Source organism: Trematomus bernacchii, unplaced genomic scaffold (assembly GCF_902827165.1).
Source record: "Trematomus bernacchii unplaced genomic scaffold, fTreBer1.1, whole genome shotgun sequence".
Lineage (NCBI taxonomy): Eukaryota > Metazoa > Chordata > Actinopteri > Perciformes > Nototheniidae > Trematomus > Trematomus bernacchii.
In genome coordinates this window covers 4,431,640-4,452,477 of record NW_022987714.1, presented here as the reverse complement: position 1 = coordinate 4,452,477, position 20,838 = coordinate 4,431,640, and the positions used below count along the sequence as shown (strand labels likewise).

Below are 20,838 nucleotides of genomic sequence, written 5' to 3'. Positions count from 1 at the left end.
AATAATAGTATAGTTTACATTTAATTGTAAAATGGGCTATTCTGCTAAATAGCCTAAGTTATTTTGTTAGCATTTTTGATGCACATCATTTTGTAAATTACTGAAGTAAATTGTAATGCTTGTAACTGAGTTTTTCTGCTGTATGGCAGATATATTTATTTTTGTTTTAACTGAATTAAAACATCAGGCGAGGATGTTTCCCCCCCAGACCCCCCGGGGTTGCTGTTTTTCAACGCGGCCCTGAACGTCTTGTAGGAGGTGTAGAGAGATTTGTGAATCCCCGGGTCCGGATCCACTCCGGGTTTTCCCGCCTCCTCCCGGCCACCTTACCGTAGCACTGAGCGTTCTGTGTGAGGAGCCGACTCTTGTTTACAGCAGGATTCCACGGAGGAGCGGAGACCCACAGCCTGCGTTCACCGAGGGCGAGGATTTCAGCCCCTGGATATACACGCTACGGGAGTTTTTGTTTTCTCTCCTTTATGAGGATAAAGGCGACACACGAAACACTCGTAAAGGGCAACTCCTTGTGGACACATTCTCCCTCCCACCCCAGCCGAGGTCGTCTAGCTGGAGAGCCATTCTCCTGCGTGGCACAAGTCTGCTGTTTTCTTTCAGCTGCAAATCCCGACTGACGGCGGAGATAAGTCCGACCCGAGGAGCTGGAAAATTGGTTTAAAAAGCGACTTCTCACCGCGAGCCAGGACTGCTTGGTGTGGATAGAGAACTTGTGTTGGTTGAATGGCATAAGCAAAAAAAGGTTTTTCATTCATTTTCCAACCTCGCAGCCACCACCCCTGTGGATCTGGACGTGTTTTCTGCCCCATACCTCCCCTCACACACTCAATCACACGGGGGATTATTGAGAGCGACACTGGCGTAAATGTATTATGGTGTCAATGGCTGCCAATAATAACATTTAGCCTGGCATTTTGAAATTGTTATTACCAGGCCTGATCGCACTGTACGCGCACTGCTGTTTTCAAGAGATGGAGACTGAAGATGGGGATTACCATCATTTATCCAGGAAAATCACTGGCGTGTGTGCCATACCAGCCGACGTCAAAGTACCCTGTGACTGGCAAAAATAGCAGACCGTTTTAGTATTTTTTTTCTCCATAGGAATTCCCTGTCATAACGTGGTGTACACATTTATTTATATATTTTTAGAGCAAATCCTGGAAGCCACGCATTTGCAGGCTACCACGGTGTAGCCTTTTTGGGCTACAAACATTTATTGCTCCTCTTTTTCATTAATTTTTTTAAAGAAGCCAACGTGTACAACCTTCTTTATTGTATTTTATTTTGTATCCCTGCATTTTTTTTATTTTGTTTGAGGAGTGAATAATGTTAAGGAACATGAGATCTGACACACGGATGGGTAGCCCGACCTTGTTTTGGGGTCTGATGCTCTCTGTGTCCACTATCTGCATCTGGTCCACACATGGAGAGAGTAAGTCCTTTTTTATTATTATTATATTTTGTTGATTTCTAACAGGGAATGCCTTAATATGCTACACAATGGGTCTTTTGTAGCCAAGCTTAACCTCTTGTACAGCAGGATTTGGATGAATGCTTTAGGAAGAATAACGAGTTATAATGTATTTATTTTAGCAAAAATAAGTGGGAAACTTTTTATACTAGAACATAGGCACTCACTACGAGAATCCCAGGGATCATGGAGCTCCCCTACGTGTGCTATTTACTCACATATTAGCTGAGGACCATGTGGTGTAGCTGCCCGTCAGTAGGTGAACACATTTAAGCGAATTTTCTTTACGGTTGTCAGTATCACCTCATTTCACAAAGCAGTTTAGTTTATTCAGAAACAGTCGGAGGAACGAAGCACACGTCGCCTTAATCTCCACGTTAGACACCCAGAGAGCAGGGGATGAATGTAGGGACCGGAGCTGAAGGTTACTACGACCATGTGGCCATTTTGCATTTCGTGGTGTGGCGTCGCTGTGTATGAAAAACCTAAATCAGACACAAACATTTGCTTGGCCATACAGTTAAAACACACTAACAAAATAACATAGCTTACTTAAGCCGAACACCTTCATTAACGGTCACCAAAACAAAACACCATTTAAATTGTAGGAGGTGATAAGGTATCTTCAGAGAACATTCTCAGTTAACTGCATAGTACCCTGTGTGAAGCTATGTAGTGACAAATAAAGTTAACATTCAGGAGTTCAGACCAGTCAGACCCAGTCCTAACTCCATGCTCTCACACTGATGAAATGACACTTTGTGTAAGACACGTCATAACTTTACAATTTTGTCTCCGAACAGTTTCTGGACAAGCTTATTAAACCCCCTACATTTCTCTGTTGTGCTTATTTGAGTGGTTTAGTAACCAACTATATAGACATATTTTTTTATGTAACTCCCTAACATGTAACTGCTTTTTATGATTAATGTCTTGCTTCTACTCAGTTCAGTATCCTTGCTTTGATTTTAAATGTTTTGAAATACAGAATTTGCTCATCACTGCTTCATCAAAAATGTTTTTCTTACAGTCTAGTTATAATAATGTTATTGATAGAGATGGAATCAAGACAGCTTTTGGCTATTTCTTGTAGAATAACTGGGTATTAATAAGGGCCAAAGAGGGCTGCTTCTCTTTTTATTTCTTATTGCCTATACAGCTCTTTGAAAAGTTATCTGTAACTGTAATATAATAAAACAAGCCTAATCTGTCTAAAAAATAATTAGGCCAAAAGTAACTTAATTAAATAGATAAATTAACCAATTTCTGCATTTTGTCTGATGTTTATCATAAAGTAATACAAAAATATGAGAAGTTATATGAATTTTCTTATTTTTAACAGGTTTATTGTAACAAAAAAAAAGTACACTTTTAATTTATAACATTGTTATTTGTTTTGCTTGTTGCATTTCTGTAGAGAATCAATATTTTTAGACCACTTCCACTTTAAATCTACGTCAATCGTCACCCTTGAAGTATGGGTTATTATTGTGCTCAAGCCAGAAGTTCAGCCTGTGCCTGCTGGTTGATTGTCTGCGTAACTAAGGTGACATGGCAGGATTTGTTTATGTATATATATATATAGGTTTGTTTTTAGGGTACTAGGTCACTCATAATTTGTCTGATATGTGTGATGATGCATGTAGACAACTTGACATGAGAAGGAGACTTGTAGTCTGACCTCTATTAGCATTCAAATAGAGAAGAAAAAACGTTTTCAGGCCTATTGACCAGTGGTCCACCCACAGCCATGTGGGGGTGCGTTTCTGTGCACCCTTCTGAGCCGGAGAGACACCCATGAACGCAGCAGGGGGCTGGGAGACAAGTGGCTGCTCTCAGATCCCGATGCTCTGTGGTGTAAAACACATCAGACCTTCCACAACAAAGCGTTCAGCAAACAAAGACTGGCGAATATCAAGATGGTCTCACCAGTTTATCACTCAGAGATTATGTTTACTTCACCAGAATTTCCAGCTTTTATCATCACTTAGTGGAAAATCACAGATATCCATTAGGGGGTTGAACCTTTTTTTCTTCTCTCCCTGTTCATTTTGATGATCTGTCAACGGCAAAAAAAAAAAAGTAATTAAGTTCCCTTTTAACTCTCACCACAGTAAACTTTCCATGCCATGGCTTGCAAGTATGCAGCAAACAAGTCTCTAAAAGGGAGAGAGAGCACAGGGGAGATAGAGACTTGGTGTTTGGAAATAGAGTGTGCACAAATACACATGCAAGAGAAACAGACTTGGTTTTGTTGATTGGAAGAGTAGAGAGTTTGTGAACTGTTTTATTGGCTTTTGCTGTCTCTAGTACGGACCAATGCGCTTAACTTCATGACTTGGCACCAATACTACAAGGGTTATAAATAGATATGTCACCAACAACATTGGCTCAGGGTTGTGTGAGTACAGGCACCCTCTGTCCCGTTCCATGAGGGCACACCACTGTTCTTGTTAACTTATTTATTAAGGGACATGTTGCTCCGGAAAACTTGAATGGTGGCATAAATAATCAAACGTCAGCGAGCATTGTGTTTGACAGGCACCCCCCCCCCTTACGTCTCCCTTTGGGGTATGTTGCAGTGCAGCTCTCCTAGTCGTGACAGAGCAAGTGGCTCAGATATGACTGCTGTCACTACTCCAAGGTGCCCCACTCCATCTTGTGACCGGGGCTACACGGTAACACACACACTCCTCCCCCCCAAACCCCTCCACTATAAGTTCCCTTCCCCCCGTCCCTGGCTCGGCTGGATGCAGGAATGCCTTGTCTCACCCCCTGCGAAAAGTGTAGTGAGTGTTCATAGCCCTATGGTGTGTTTTTTTGTGTTCATGCATGTGCGTTCATTGTGCATCTCAGTGTGTGCTGCAGCAGGACTCAGCGTGACAGCCTGAGTCAGTGGCCCTGTGTTAGGATGTGAAAGTGTGTCACTGGGCTAGTTTGTGCAGTCGAATGCTGTCCTGCAGCTCCTCCATGCTGCCAGCTGAGGTTTACAATGCTTAATTAAACACTTTATTTCAAGTGGCCCGTCATTGGATTTGCTCAAACACAGTCTCTGGCCAACCGCACATACATCATGGGCTGGTTTAATGGCCCATGGAGTATTGTACAGTTTGTGAGATGAGTGCAAATGTTAGCTCTTCTAATGGATTGCTGTGTATGACTTGAAAGCTGATCATCAAGAACTGAATGTGGATCCGTCCCGAGTGGAGGCCAAATAATATTCCTCAGGTGTTTTCAGAATCTTAGCGAGAAACCTTTTCATAGTTTCATTTTAATTGTTCGCTCATAACTTGATTATTTGGATTGTTGTACTGAAAATAAAAATGTGGCCATAAACTGAGGTTCATGTTGTATATGCATGGAATTGTATAGCACAGGTGCATAGAATATATAAAAGGCTAGAGCTTCACATTACACCTTAGAGAGAACATCTAGAATAATGCTTGATTATTTACTTTACTTTGTTTTCTTTTATGGATTTCATTCCTATGTAAGAGAGGCCATGGATTGAAGCTCAGAGCAACTTGTTTTTCTTTTCCCAAACAGCTGCAGTGGTAGGAAAAATATTTTTGGGTTGACTCCAAAAAAGGATTTTATGCTACAACGCAAGAATTAAAGTAGTAAATTCATCACCATTTAATTTTAAATGCTAATAAAATACCTCGATTTTCCTTCTCTTATTTTGTCAGTTTCCTGCAGGCTTCCACACATCCTTCCAGCCATTAACCTGTAATAAAAATCACAACAAACCATATTTTACTGTAATCCAACAGTAAAATAGGTTGTGTTGTTTATAGTGAACAGGCTATAGTGTGCATGTACACATGGAGTATTTCACCTCCTGCCCTCTCCCCTTATTTTGGGAGAGGGGGAGTCTTTGTGTGAGAGTTGTTATGATGGAGAGTGTAGTGTTACTGTTTGGGGTTTTGGTGAAATCTGAGCCACAGTGTTTGAAGTAAGGTCCACTGAGGGGAAGTGGCCACCAGACCGCTGGTCAGATGACTTCCAGTATGCCGGGGATTAGGGCCAGTTGATGTGGCAGGTGTGAAGGGATATGACCGCACGGTGACCAGCGTCCTCACTGCAGGAACTACCACCGGGTTTCAGTTAGAACATTCTGATTATTATGGTTCAGTGTAGGGAATTCTTAGCTGTGTAACCTTTTGTTTGTTAACTTTTGTTTAAGCACAATGCAACTCTTAGAAGTAAAAGTCAATGTTTTGTCATTGACTGGAAAGAGCCAAATGTTAGATTGAAAAATCTAACCTAATAAAAATAGAAAGATGTAGCCTATACATTAGAACATTTTAATGTGCTGATAAAAATCATTCTTTCTCAATATTTATTACTGATTTAATGTTTAAGAAAGTTGATACCAAACCAAATATATGACATTTCAATGCTTTCTTTTTTACATTTAAAATGCATACTTTAAAAACAATTCTTCATCCGTCACATTTTATTTGTTAAACATTTCTTAATTTTGCCCAGAATTCAGTTTTATTTTATTTATTGTTGTTTTTAACAACTACATTATGAATTAGGTCTCAACTTCAATGTAGTAGGAGTTGAAATAAAGGTTGAATGAAAGATGCATAATATATTTAGAGTACATCTTGACCAGAAATCTTTGTTTGTTCAGTTTGAGGTCAAGTAGAACACACTGTGCAGACAGTCTTTTACACAGACAAAGACATATTTGTTTGATATTTGTTAAACACATAACATTTTTTAAAGAAAATAATGTTTAAAAGATACCCAGTATATTGATTAAAAATCTAAATGCTAAAGAATACAAATCCTTTTTTTCAGTAGAAACACTTATTCTAAATGCGTTCTACAATAATCAGTATTGTACATATACATTAACAGATCTCCAACTATCAGAGGAGTCTGCCTAATAACCTTTTCTGGAAGTTACAGTAAATCGTATCGGACGGAATACAATTATGCGCTTTTTCTAACAATGCTCAGTCTGTGGCCTTTTGATAAACACATGATGCGGTCTGAAAGTCATGCTTCTGTCGGCCAAAGATTACTGAGTCACAGTTTACTTGAGGTAAAGATAAACAGTGACCTTGGTTTGAATAAGAAATACTTTCTTTGTGTTTGACTGTGTGTGCTCTCGCAGGTGTGAGTGTATGCGTTTGTGTGATGACATTTCCATGGAGGGCCAGGGCAAGGTTTATCAATCCTAAACATGAGCCCATAGATCCCATTACACTGTGGAGATATGTGTGTTTACTCAGCAGTGTGAAGAGCAAAGACAGGCAGGAGGGAGAGACCGAGGCTTATCTCTCTGTGGACACTGGCTAAAATATCCACATCGTTCCTCGGTCATTATTTTAATCAGAACTTTCATTTGACCCCCTCTTTTTCCTGCTTATCTATCTATAAATAAAGGGGTTTGATGTCCACATTTTAGGTAAGCATTGTTGTTTGAAATCAGAGTAGCCTGGAGGCTTAGTTTGAGGCAACATCCTACTCAATTCTTTTCCAAGGAAATGATTGGAATTCCTGGAACTTAACATCCCTAATGAGTACAACAAGGGAATCACAAAGTGGTTTTTCTCTCTGCATTCCTTTCCTCTTCTCTTCTCTCTTTCTCTTTAGCAGTTTTTCTTTTGTATAAATGAATTTTAGGTAAGGATAAAAGATTATCTGACACCCTGAAGTACGTTTACTGCCTTAGATAGCAACGAATGGTAGAAACCTTATCTCTCCTTAGTCTCAGTATCTCTTCCTCCCCCCCCTCTCCCTTTCTCTGGCCAGACGCACCCTCATTTTATTAATGCCCTCATCAGGAAGTGGGTCCTAGAGTTTCTCTTTACTAACAAACAAATTAGTCTTTGTGTTTCAGTGGCTCCACCCCTCCTCCCCCTCTCTCCGGCTGCTGGAGAAGCTGGGAGAAAATTCTCAATGAAACAAAGAGGACATGCAGCTCGATGGCTCACAAGGGGAGCCCAGGGGCATTGGTGTTGATTGGAGAAGGCAAATACTATTTTCTGGTGGAGTAATCGTTTCCGTTCTAAATTTGGACGAGTGAAACACCCTGACAGGAGCAAATATAGCCCATTCATCCCTGTAAACAAAGCAGGTCCTATTTTTAGCAGAAAAAGTTTAAAGAAAACACTTCAAACAAGGCCTTTTTTGTTTGCACTGAAGTGAATTTACTTAGTGTCATTTTGAAAACAAATACAAGTCATTGTCATATGTTTGGGTACAATGGTCACATGCTCTATTGTTTAATGATTTATTTATACAACGCCATATTACAAAGGCACTGGTGGCACGGTGTTTATTTTGAGAGTAGTAACAGTTTAGCTCTTTGCTTTATCCCTCGTGTTTTGAACAAGGATCAGTCTTTTTGAACAGGCACTGTGACGGTGTCGCTCACTGCCATGGTGTCCTAAGCCTCTGTAAGAACATAACAGGTTTAAGCAAGGAGCTCATATGTCAAGGCATTTCCTGTGCCGACTGTCGAACCTTCTTTTAGACTCTTAAAAATAATATGCAACCTGTTAGCTGGAGGATGTCCCTATTCTGTTACTACATAACTCATTTATTGTTTCATAATTCATTTACCAAATGTATTGTAAGGAACTTTAGGGATTTTAATCAGTTTTACCGGATACCTTTTCAGTTTTCTGTCAGTGGCATTAGAACCATGCTTGAACCTCAGGTGGTAGAGGTGCTTGCAGGTGCTTTGAAAGGTTAAAAACTAAGAATTTAAAGAATAAATGACTAACTAACTAGAAATTACTTATTAAATATACCCACATATTGAGTCATCTCTAACACCTGAACACTGTGTTAAAATTGGGATGGCAAAACGAGCTAGCAGGAAAGTCGAAACATCTATCTGAAATGAAATGGTTGAAATAATAACGGTGAAAAAGCAAAATTTAGTTGATACATTGTTTAAACAGTTGGTGAAAAGCTAAATGTTTGAAAGAAAGCATTGTTTAGTTAAATAACATAAATTGCTTAAACAATTAGCTTAAAGGCCTAATGAATAAATAGTCAAATAGTTGAATAAAAATGATGGCTAAATGCTTAAACTGGTTATCTGAAAGTAAAGAGTTAGCTCAATCAATGGTTAAATAGTAAATACTTCAACGACTGGAATACGTGTTATGAATGTTAACTTGAAGAAACCCTCCTAAAACCTCCTATAACACACAGCTGCAAAAACATTTCAATTGCATAGAGCAGCGGTTTTCAAAGTGTGAGGCGCGCCTCCCCTGGGGGGTGCCAGAGAGCTTCAGGGGAGGCGCAGCGTGAGAAAAAAATAACGAGAAACAGTGTAATCTAGCTAGTTAACTTCAGCAAATTTTATGCGAGCGGGAACATGGATCGATTTTTAGTGAAGTTACCTAAAGTGAAACAGGAGACAGCGTCTGGCAGAAAACGTCACTTGCACACTTTTGGCTGTCTGTGGAGACCGAGTTCCCCCAAAAAGGCTGTAAAAGTGCTCATTCCCTTCACCTCCGCCTACCTGTGTGAGTGCGGGTTTTCCGTATTGACTTTGATCAAAAGCAAGTACCAGTCAAGCAGGGGCGGATCTACCGGGGTGGCATGGGGTGGCAACTGGTGGCCACCCTAAAAATAGCCTTGCCACCCCAGCTGCCACCCCAGTTGGCAGCTTTGTTTTTGAAATAAAAGTTGTGCATCGGACATTTATGAGAGAAAATCCCTAATGTCCGACTGCAAGTGAATGCAGCACAAGACCCGAGCCTTGTAACCCCTCCCCCGGCCCTGGCGCGAGGAAATGTGATTGGCGACGATTTCATTTGAACGGGACTGCGCATTCGGACCCCAAGTAGACGGAAGGAATGAGGTATTTGCGGTCTACAATGACAGAGAAGAGACTGTCAAGTTTGGCTGTACTCAGCATTTAATCAAAACGCACTAAAGCTTTAGATCTTAATAAGTTTGTGAGGCGTTTTGCTGAACAAGATGGTAATCGCCGCATTCAGCTGTTATAGGCATGCCAACTTGATGCTCTGCTCACGGATGACCGATGAGCATAAAAAACTGTTAAGATGATGACCTTACGTGTGTAAATATATTTTTTTCTTTATGGAAAAAAATGTTTTACGTCCTGAGAAAGTCAAATAAAAAGTAGCCACTTTGATTTAACTAGGCCAGTAGGTAAGGGCATTCCACTGAATAATAATACCCCTGCATTATAGCAACAACAACAATAATAACTAGAGAATGCAATTCCTGAAGAAATTGCTAGTGGGAATGCTTTATGCTGAAAAGCTGACGCTAAACTGCTATGCTGAAATGTAATGTGTAAGAAGAAAGTGAAGAATTTAGATTGAAATGATACATGAACACTGGGGGCTTGAATGTGTGATGAGAGAAGAAAAGAAAGTAAAAAGGCTTGGAAAAGCAGCAGAATATTTGAACTGCAAACTTTTGAACTAACTTGATGGCGAATGATCTGCCTCCATGCCAACGGCATTTGATGACATCCCATAATACGCTTAGATGCGTTGATGGCTGCATCGTTACCAAACCTGTGATGTTTTGGGCCGTTTGGAGCATTTTCACTGAAGTTATGAGAAAACCGTGTTTCATGGCGAGCATTGTGTTGCCATGGCAACGGCATTTGAAGAAATCTCAAAACTGTCCCGTAGATGTCTTCACAGCTGGACTGTTAGCACACATGTGAAGTTTGAGCACTTTTTGAACATTTTCATAGGAGTTATAGCGACATCGTCTTTTATGGCGAGGGATGCGTTTCCATGGAAACGGCATATGATGAAACCCCATAATTGACGTAGAGCTGTTGAGGGCTAGACCGTTAACCATTATCTGAAGTGTGGTGCTGTTTTTACCCTTTTCATAGGCGTTACGACAACATCGTGTTTTATGGCGAGGGATGCGTTTCAATGGAAACGGCATATGGTGAGATGTCAGATTTGACGTAGAGCTGTTGTGGCATGAAGAGGTGATATACAGGTGAAGATTGTGGGACGACCGGACCGTGTCCATTGGAGCTACACAGCGACATCGTGTTTTATGGCGAGGGATACGTTTCCATGGCAACAGCCTATAGTGAGATCTCAGATTTGGCGTAAAGCTGTTGAGGCATGGACCGGTGATATACAAGCGAAGTTTGGGGGACGATCGGACCGTGTCCATTGGAGTTACAGCGACATAGTGTTTTATGGCGAGGGATGCGTTTCCATGGAAACGGCATATGATGACACCCCATCATTGACGTAGAGCTGTTGAGGGCAGGACCATTAACCATTATCTGAAGTCTGCTGCTCTGAGCATGTCAGTTGGAGTTATGACATCATCGTGTTCCATGACACAGGTGTTTATATTTGAGCTAACGAGGTGTCCAGAGATCAAAGGTTTCCATGGTGATGTGCAGTAATCAGTGAGAGGAGAGCATTTTCATTGTTCTGAATGAGATAAACCTCTTACATGTGAACGTTTTGTTGAAGAACCGTAACAGATATCGGTGAAATTTCAAAGCGTGAAGCATCTCAAGAACTCTGAGCATCTAAATTGTGTGCCTTTTGTGTACTTTCGGGTTAATAATGTGGCCTTTTTGGCAGATTAACTAAAGGTGTGCAGCTGCTGTGGTGGGGAAAGATGAGGCTGAATTTACAATGGGGTTTAATGGAGACATGTTGAAAGTTTTTGTCACTTCATGCCCTCAAGAGGCATTTTGTTTAATTATTTTGCATAATTCTTTTTTATTTTTGAAGCTACGAGATGTTTTCCTACGTTTCTCATGAACAATTATGTCTCAGGAATGTAGGGTTTGGGAATTATGGCAGGTTTAAAAGAAAATATGAAGGCAAAATTAAATCTGTCCTCCACTCTAGCTGTGACATCACGCTCTCTAAATCTGAAGAAGGCCTCTTTATCAAGGTCTGAACAATGTTTAATATCTCTAAAAGTACGAATCACATTTAAAAGTTGTGTTACACGAATAATGTCAGAAAGATGTGTAACATTTTAAAGTTGGAATGAGGTTTCTGAGTGAAAGTATGAAGGAGCAGTTAGCAGTTGAAGTTGCATGAAGATTGTTCAAGTCTGAAGAGTTTCTCCATGTAAAAAATTTGATGAATTATGGGATGTACCTCTGGAATTATGAAAGTTATGAATAAGAAAAGTAATAGCATCGATTCCCGACCGAGCTGAACGTTTTGAACTGAGCATCTGCGATGTGGAATGTGGGAGAAGAAGAGGTGCAAAATAACCCGGTGGAATAATAAAGAATTTCGTGCGTAGCATAACAGATAGTTGGAATGCTGTATCAGCATTCCCACTAAATAATAATAGCAATAATAATTGGGAGGGGGGACGCGGCTGTTCTTATGTTCTATGAGGGGAGGCTCACCTTCCCACACTTTGAAAACCCCTGGCATAGAGAACAAAATAAAATATCCACTTTAATATTATTAATAGTGTGAAATAAGAACCAGTTTGAAATCAATTCATATAAACACATGTGGGAAAATGATGTGTCGATAAATAGAGAACCTGCTCATTTAATTTGTCAGTGCGGGGAAAGTACATCAGACAAAATAAGTAATGGAACCATTGCATTAGAGAACAATAACATTATGAGAATATAATCTACCATTCATTCCCAGGTGTAGTAATTGATAGGCACGATTAGATGGAAGTCGATTGTCATCAATAATAAATGGTGTCTTTGTTGTGTGTGTCTGTGTGTGTGTGTGTGTGTCTGTGAGTGTGTGTGAGTGTGTGTGTGGTGTTGGAGAACGCTCCAGGCTCTGTGGTTTCAAGTGTTGTTTTCCGAGCACAGAGGAATGGCTAATTCAAACGCTGGGGTTATCTGAGGTGACGGTTCAACATTTTAGTGAAACAATATTTGCGTCTAATAAGATGAGAGTACAAGGGTTTGTGAACATGTAAACCTCATCGTGAAACAATAACACCTCTTTGTTTAAAATATATTTACCTCAGCAGGCCCTGATGATAACATCTCTCTTTTAATGATCCAAAGGCCTGCCTAAAACAAACTTCTTTTAGACAATGTAGCTAAAAACATTATTTCCTATCACTACGCTCACTTTGCTGTTCAGAGCTCTGTATTATATGTATGTATGACATATTGACTAACAGGATTATATGCTTCACGGAGATTACTCTAATTAAAATCTTTTGGCAGAAGTATTCTACATGCTAATCTATATGTAGCATTGCTGTATTCCCCACCACACGCATTCATACTTGACAATGTATTGTTTTTTATTGTGGTTAAGAACATTTAGCATTCATGTTTTGTCTCTTTTTGTCTTCCAGTTTGTGGTCCGAGCATCGACATCCGGAATGACATCAGCGAGTTCAAGCGTCTGGAGAACTGCACGGTGGTGGAGGGCTACCTGCAGATCCTCCTCATCAATGACAAGACCAACAACATCAACCAGGAGGTCTTCCGCTCCCTGAGCTTCCCAAAGCTGACCGTCATCACCGACTTCCTGCTGCTGTTTCGCGTCTCGGGCCTGGACAGCCTCAGCATTCTCTTCCCCAACCTGAGTGTAATCCGCGGGCGAAATCTCTTCTACGACTACTCCCTGGTGATTTACGAGATGACCAGCCTGAAGGACATCGGCCTGTACAATCTTAGGAACATCACCCGGGGAGCCGTGCGGATTGAGAAGAACCCTGAGCTCTGCTACCTGAACTCTGTGGACTGGTCCCTTATTATGAATGCTAGGTTGAACAACGTTATAAATGGAAATAAGAAGGCAAAGGAATGTGACAATGTCTGCCCGGGCATCATGGAGGATAACCCTCTGTGTCAGAGGACGTCGTTAAATGACAACTACGACTACCGCTGTTGGACCTCCACGCAGTGCCAGAAAGGTAATGTGAATTCCATGGTGTTTTATTTCATCCTCCCAAATGACGAAAAAAGCAGTTTCAAAAGGGGATGTTTGCTCGATACACGTTGATAACAGCTGTGTGATTTTCGTAATTCGAGTATAGTAAATGCGGATGTGACTTTGATCCATGTAGGTGGTTTCCAGTCTTATAAACATTCTGAAATTGTGCATTTTTTCACCAGCTAACAAATCCCATGAATCTGTGCAGTGTATTCCCTTCATTTCCGTCAGGCTGCAGGATTGTCCACGGGCCAGTGAAAACACTTCCTCTCTGTTCATTATAGAGACCTTGTCTTTAGATCAGGCTATTTGCGGAGTGAAGGATGGCTGCAATATAGAGCACCGGGTATTAGAAAGGCATAGTCAGTTGAGGTTAAAGTTGCTCTGCCAAGAAATGAGCTAGTCTACCTGTCTGGACCATGTCAGTTAAATATTTGCCTTAGGGACTTTTTACGATTTATGAAAAGGGGTATATTGAAGAATTTGGGGGAGGGTCTTCCCTGTTTAACTTCGGCCCAGTGGTAGGGTCATGAATTTTGAAAAACAGTTCAGAAGAGGGTCATATCATATATAGAAACGTAATATCCTTATGATCTGCAGGTTGGAATTTATTGAGTTTTTCGGGTTCAGTTTGTCATACACGGCTCTCAAGGCGAGTGTCGGGGCTTGTAGCAACATTACATATCTTCACACACTCTCAGATTTCAGAATGAGAGACAGCTTGTGCTTTTTTGATTAGACATTGGGACAACCAGATCAGCTGTCCCATGCCTCTTCGAATATAAAAGACAGTTCCAGACTTTCCAATATATCCTGCAGCCTGTTTGACACACACGGTGCGTTCTTTTCTGACATCAGAACAAACTATGCAATATCATGTTTCTTGGCTGTATCGTTTTTCATGCAGATATTTTAAAGATATTAAGCTACTAGTTGTCATTTCTCCTAGGGTGCAGCGGGTTTGTGGATGTTGTTTTTTACCAGAGGTTGAAATTCCTTTGGTGACTTCACTTATTAATAACACATTACCCTATCCCAACAGTTGAAGAAGTAATCACTTGTATTCAGAAAAGTCTATTTAAATCATTTGAAAGATAATTAAAGTATATTAACGGTGCTTTAATTCCAACATGTCTCCTTGAAAGACATCACAAAAAGGGACACAAAACATTTAGATGTTATTGTTGTATATGTAGGAATGGTAACTCAACGTCTTTTTAGATGCTGATAAGATATAATAACAAACTATGGCCTTCCATCTTTCTGCTGCTTTGTTTTTATGGTTACAGGTGTTGTTTGTGTGGTTCAGAGGGTGATATCAATGCAGCAGCTTCAGCGTCATTTGCCTTTTATTTGTTTATTTTGCATAAACTATTAACACATTGGTAGTTGAGAGACACTGGCCCTTTTGTCCTTCCCTCTCTAAAGGCTGACTATCCATACTGTACCAACTGTGGAGTAAATAAAACGGCTACATGTTTGGCTCTCTTTCTGTCTTTCTTTCTTCAACTTGTTTTGGTCGCCTACTTCATGCTATTTTCTCAGTCCTCTCCTCTGTGTGTAATGGTGGGAAAATGTTCCTCCAGCCCTTTTTCTATTGAAGACCTGTGTACAGCTCCCATGGTCAGTTGGGAGTCTCACACACCACCACCCTCCTTCACCCCCGGGGACCCTCAGAACAAATAGTGGAAATCAAGTATGCGTTCTTTCCCTAGTGATTACTTCTGTCTCTATAGAAAAGCTATGTTGTTTATTGTTGTTCTTCTGTTTATTTATTGGATGCCATATCCTGCCAGAGTTCCCCGCATGTTGTTATTGATTCCTTGATTCATGCACAGTGGGCTGTGTGACTTTGGAACCATTTTGAATATCTTTGTTTAAAAGGGTTTCCTTACTTTGCTTGATTTACAAATAATCTACATTGTGAAGGACCTTTTTTAAGTCACGTCTGCTCTTCCCACAGAGGATGTGTTTTGTGGTAAAACTCGTTGTTCTCACACGTCGGTCTTGAGGCAGAGCCGGAGTATTGTTTGAACAAGATCACTGCTCTTTGAGGCCCAGGCCGAGGTCAGGCTAAAAGCATTCATCTAGAAGGCCCTGAGGTCTCAAGGCTGCAGATAAGAGCTCCGTAAAAATTCCAGGCTTTATGCCCCTTTTGCAACATTTCTCACCCTGTCTTTTGAAAGGCTTGATGTTTATACCTCTCTGCTTCCTGCTTAGGATTCCTCTCTCCTCCCTCCACCCCACTGCATAATTGTCTTGTTTTTCTCCAGTACAGATGTTCCTTCAAGGGCATTCAGTGGTTTTGTAGTCAATATGGCCCGGTCTCCTCTTTAATTACACTACATGAGGGGGGAGTGCTGTCTGCCTTTTAGCCTCTGGGCCTTCTGGTGCTTCACAGAGCACACATTTCCTCTTTCCACATGTTTGTCCACCTACCAGATACTGTTCCCCACAACGGTTCGGGTGTATTAGTCGAGAGGGGAATGTTTATATGATAAGCCAGGTTAATGTATTTGAAGTGAGTGGGAGTGACCGTGTAGGGATGTGCAGATTGGAGCAGGGGCTGGTTGCTTTTTAGTGGCGGGCAGTGATGCGTAGAGAGGCCCTGACTGAGGAGCAGGAGGAGGGGCACTGAGGGGAAATGTCAGACAAATGTCAAGTATACGAGCTCAACAGCAAGCTTGCGCTAAAGCACATTGCTTGGAGTGCTAAAAAATGCCTGTCACTCCGCTTGTTTTTTTTTTGTACCTCGTCCTCCTCCTTCTTCCCCCCATGATTCTCCCCTCTTCATACACACTGTCTGTCTGCTTCTTCCTCACTTGGCCTAACCTCAGCCTGGATCTCGTCTCTGGTTTCACCTTGTCAGTTGTTCTCCTGGTGTTTCCTCCTCCATTTCACCTCGCTCTTTTTCTACTCTGCTTATCAGGGGCTGTTAACAGCTCTGGCTGTCAGATATCTCTCCGCTGTTTACTTGTCGGGAGACATTCTCTCATCACTGCAGTGGTCACAGCCAACCGTCTTGTTTGGCCAGACCCTGGATCCTTTGACACCGCACACTGTTTGCTTTGAGTTTCGGGGGATCCCGTGACTAAAACTGTCTGGCCTGCTTCAAATAGCCCTCTCAAGTCTCTGTGTTTGCTGCAGACAGGCCTCCCTTCTGCCCCTGAAACTGAGCCAGAGCCAGATAGACAAGAGGCTTTTAAAATTAGGCAGACGAGCAGGAAAGCATGCTGCGGTGTCCATGCCCAGTCCCGGGGCAGGTTAGTCTTCATAGCTCCACAGGGAGGCACACACTCTCACACTGGCTACTCCTCACAGTGCTTACATGTCTTCTTTATGCGATAGGTTATTAACTTACAGTATGCTGTATCATTCTAAGGAACACCATGTCCTGAATGCTGCATTATAATATGTCAGAACTCAAGTCTGCATGTGAATGTTTAATGAACGAAAATGTCCACATACTGAAACTGCCTTTTGCTTTTTGAGAGAGCAGACCTGAGGTGTTAGTGGTGCAGTGTCATTTTGCATTTTAGTGTCTGAAGCTATAGTGGTGTAAAGTCCCTGACACACCAGGCAGTCACCAGAGAACTCGCCGACACCGACAGTTCCATCGACGAGTTCTCCTGCGTCTTGGCCATGTGTCGCACTGGAAATCACCGCAAAGACTTCAGCCGAGCACGTACGAACTGCGCATGCGTGAGTGGCAATAACTCTCCTTACCAGCAGGCGGCGGTAGTGTGTATTCGTCATTCAAAATAGGCAACAACCGGAAGACAGAGAAGAAGAACAGACTGATATAAACAAACAAATAGCGTGTGCGTTCCATTTTCACTCTCGTCCATCGAAAACATGTTTTAGAATATAAAATACATGAATGATGAAATGAGCACATAAAGTGCAGACATACTATAAAATCACAGTTAATAGACCTGCATCTGATGATCGCAGTGTTCTGGCGGGGGTGTAGTTTATTGAGTCAGCAATGTAATAATGGCCACTTCTTGCTAAATTTACGATGAGATGAAAAACCGGACTTGACCAAACAAATCACGGAGCTCTCAGCAGAGGACAGCCGGGGACGCTCCCGCCGATATCAGAGATGTCCCTGCTATGTGTGGGAGGTAAGAGAGGACATTTAAGGGCTATGTTTGATGTCTTTTAAGTATCACCTGCTGGGGTTTAGCTGCTGTCCTGTGCCTTTTTTAATCGTTTGTTTACGTCCCTCACTTCCGTTTCGCTAGCTGAACAGCTGATCAGAGTGGTTTCTTGGCCCGATAGCTTGTGGCCGTATTTTGGCCGATTCAACATGTTGACTCGGCCGGGTGTCGACCGTGAAAGGCCAAATAAGGCGTGTCACGGCCGAGGGTTCGGGACACACCAAATTGACTTTGGGCGACAAGGAACGCGTTGTCGCCAGACAACGCAAGATGGCCGAATACGGCCTGGTGTGTCAGGGCCTTAAGGTGAAGTTTGACGTAAGCAGCCCTGCTGTCCTGTTATGCCACTGACAGTCTGTGCTCTGTGTGTCCTTGTCCTGAACCCCGAGAAAAACACTGCAGAGCGAAAAAGCATTTCTGAGCCGTGGCAGTTGTGAGAGCTCTCCGCCGGCCCGGGAGACTTTTGCATTTGATAATATGTTTGCTCCCTCTTTGCCAGAGACCCACTTGATATCTCTGGTCTGAGTGCTCTGACCTAAGGCCACTTCACAGCAGGAAAACAGTTTATTTTAGAGGATGTAGGGGAAGCAGGTTCAGACGGACAGACAATATTTCTTTCTTCTCTTTCTGTTGTTTTTTTTACTTTGCAATTATTATATATTTTTGATATAATTGAGAAAGATAGGGCTTGCAATATTACATTTTTCTCATTTGTGTCCCAATGCTTTTTGATTCCCTCCACTGTCTTTAAAACCGAGTCACAAATAATGTAATTAACACCAAACAGCTGGCTTGGCTCTGTAGGTTTTGGAAAAACATATTCGCACTGTAGTAAAATTGGTCAGAATTATTTTTAGCTGTGGGTATGATTTACTTGAAAGTATTTATGGCACCAGAATGCTGCATGTGTGATTGCTTCAAAATTCAACTTTATTTCCCAAGTTCATCATAATAAAAAGGAACCCAGTACTGCGATGTGGCTCAATATTCAGTTTTTAATATGTTTTGGGCATTATGCCGCTTAGAAACAAGCTGCGTCAGGCTGTGGCTACAATGAAAATACCACGATCATTTGTTGGTCTGGTCTTTGTTTTATATTTTTTTTAAAGAGAGGGAAAACAGAATGCAAATCCCTTTTATGTTTTAAAGGTTTTTGTTCCTATATTTCTGGAATTACCACATAGCTCATACTTCTTGTTATCAAGATAAGTTGTTGAACCGAGCAGAAACAATTCTCAGTTTGTGCTAAGAGCTACATGTGCTGATACTTTAGGTACAAGGCATGTATGTTCAGTTGGGAGGAATGAGTCTGCCCCTTTAAGTATATAAGGTAGAAATTCCTGCTGGCTTACTCATTGCAGTTGTGAGGGGATAAAGAGGGGGAATTCACAGCACAGGCTGTATGTGTGGACTACATGTGCAGCGCCATACAGAGACTATTTGTTGGAAATAAGAAGGAACTAAACTGATGAAGTTGACAGAGTTTTTGTGTGTGTGTTGTGTGCCAAGGTGGGCCGAGTTTTTATAAACATCTGTCAGTCGTTTTTGTTTAACTAATACCCCAGAGCAGGTACAAGGAAGCTTTTAAATATTTAATGTATTTTCTGAAGCTTATCACAGTCATGTGGTTATAGGGACAGGATGCAGAGAAGGGCTCAAATTCCAGTCTTGAAAGTGGTGCTTTCCTGGGGGCACACTCGGCACCATGACTCAGTACGCACACATCTGATGTTTCCACCCGGCATGAGCTATACTCGCCCGCCTCTGCTCCATTTTGTACAAAGCTTAGGCAGCGTGCCAGTGTGAGTGCCAAAGAGATGGCTCTCATCTCGATCAGACTCATTCATTCCTGCCCTCCCACAACCAGCAGACTAAAGAAGGGATAATCGGATCCATCATGTTCTCCACTTAACATGCTCAGATTTTCTTTCTGTTCACGGGGTCAACACCGCGTCTTGGGAAAGGAGAAACTTGGCCCGTGCTCGAGTAACGGCTCGGCATTTCAACACTTTAATGTTAATGCCTTTGAAGGTAACTTCAGGAAGATGTTTTCAACATGTGAGCCACAGTCGTCCCGCGCGCACTCGCCCTTGTCTCTATTCTACTCACAGAAGACTCGGGACTATTGATTCAGTGTTACAACTCCATGGTGTCATTGAAATAAATACATTAGAGAAATCAGACAAAGCTCCTTTCACATGCACGGCAGCCCTTCGTTTTCTTTGTGTTCTTGGACGCTTATGTCTTTTTAAACAGTGTTCGAAGGGCAAGAGAAGCGACAACAAGCTGTAAATAGCGCTCTCTTTTTGTGTTTGTGTTAGAGAGAGAGCGTACACAACAGCTTCTTTTGTTATTCCTTTATGGCTGTTCCTTCAGCTAAGGTATGTACGGCACCTGAGTCGGTAAAAACAACAATTCAAACATCACCTTGTGTTTTCATCTATTGCCTTCACATGTTCAAGTCAGTTTGGTGTATCTGTAAAGTGAAAAGTAAGTAAGAAAGCAAAGCCATTTAATTTAGGTATATTAACAAACCACCTGATATAAATGTACGAGCAAATCATATAAGCAACTTTTAAAGGAATAAATACATATTTAGGAAATAATCATATCTTTCCCGTTAATATTAAGCTATAACATTTAAACACAATATGAAACCGATTCAGTTGCGATACGGATTCATCTCCCTCAACCTATCGTATATGACCTTTAAATGTTTTGGTTGTTATTATTCAGATAGAGACATGCTTGCCGTTTCCCACCTTTATGCTAAGCTAGCTAAGCTAACTTGCTGCTTACTGTAGCTTCAAATGTAACGTCTCCTTCCCTCTCCTGGCCTTTGCCACATTTTCTCCCATCTAGGTCACTTTCATAAATGTCATTCTTGGGAAGTGTTACCGCCCGATGTACATTCATCCAAAACAGAGACCTTCTTCACGGAGTACCCAGAACCTGAGCCTCTTAACGCGAGGGGAAAAACTCTGTTTGGTTACAAATAGTTTTTCTGCTCAATTGGTTTTATAGGTTGCCTTTGGACTTTTGAGAGGCCTGGGGCAAGAGTGGCGAGTGTGATTGGTTAGAATGGAATTCTCTTTGCCTCACGCTTTAATTTGTTTTGAGTTCCTCCCAAATGCAAAATTGAAGATAATATATTTGCCTCACTGCTTGTGCAGAGTGTGGTGTAACTCATGAAAAGCCACAAACATATGTCAACTGCTCTTGCTAACTTTTAATGTCCACAACACTGTCTTTCTCTGCTTAATTTTCTATGTGATGATTTCAAGTTAGCAAAGTTCAT

The 20,838-nt window shown here is 41.5% G+C and overlaps 1 protein-coding gene across 1 annotated transcript in view; it reads left to right on the top strand.

Moving 5' to 3' along the window:
• Nucleotides 1-350: 350 nt before the first annotated feature.
• Nucleotides 351-20,838, top strand: part of igf1ra (insulin-like growth factor 1a receptor) — an 81,950-nt gene continuing 61,462 nt past the window's right edge. The window contains exons 1-2 of the mRNA XM_034141733.1: nucleotides 351-1,450; nucleotides 12,794-13,357. Coding sequence (XP_033997624.1) covers nucleotides 1,345-1,450; nucleotides 12,794-13,357 — 670 coding nt within the window. The 5' untranslated portion in view covers nucleotides 351-1,344. The remainder of the gene's footprint in view (nucleotides 1,451-12,793; nucleotides 13,358-20,838) is intronic.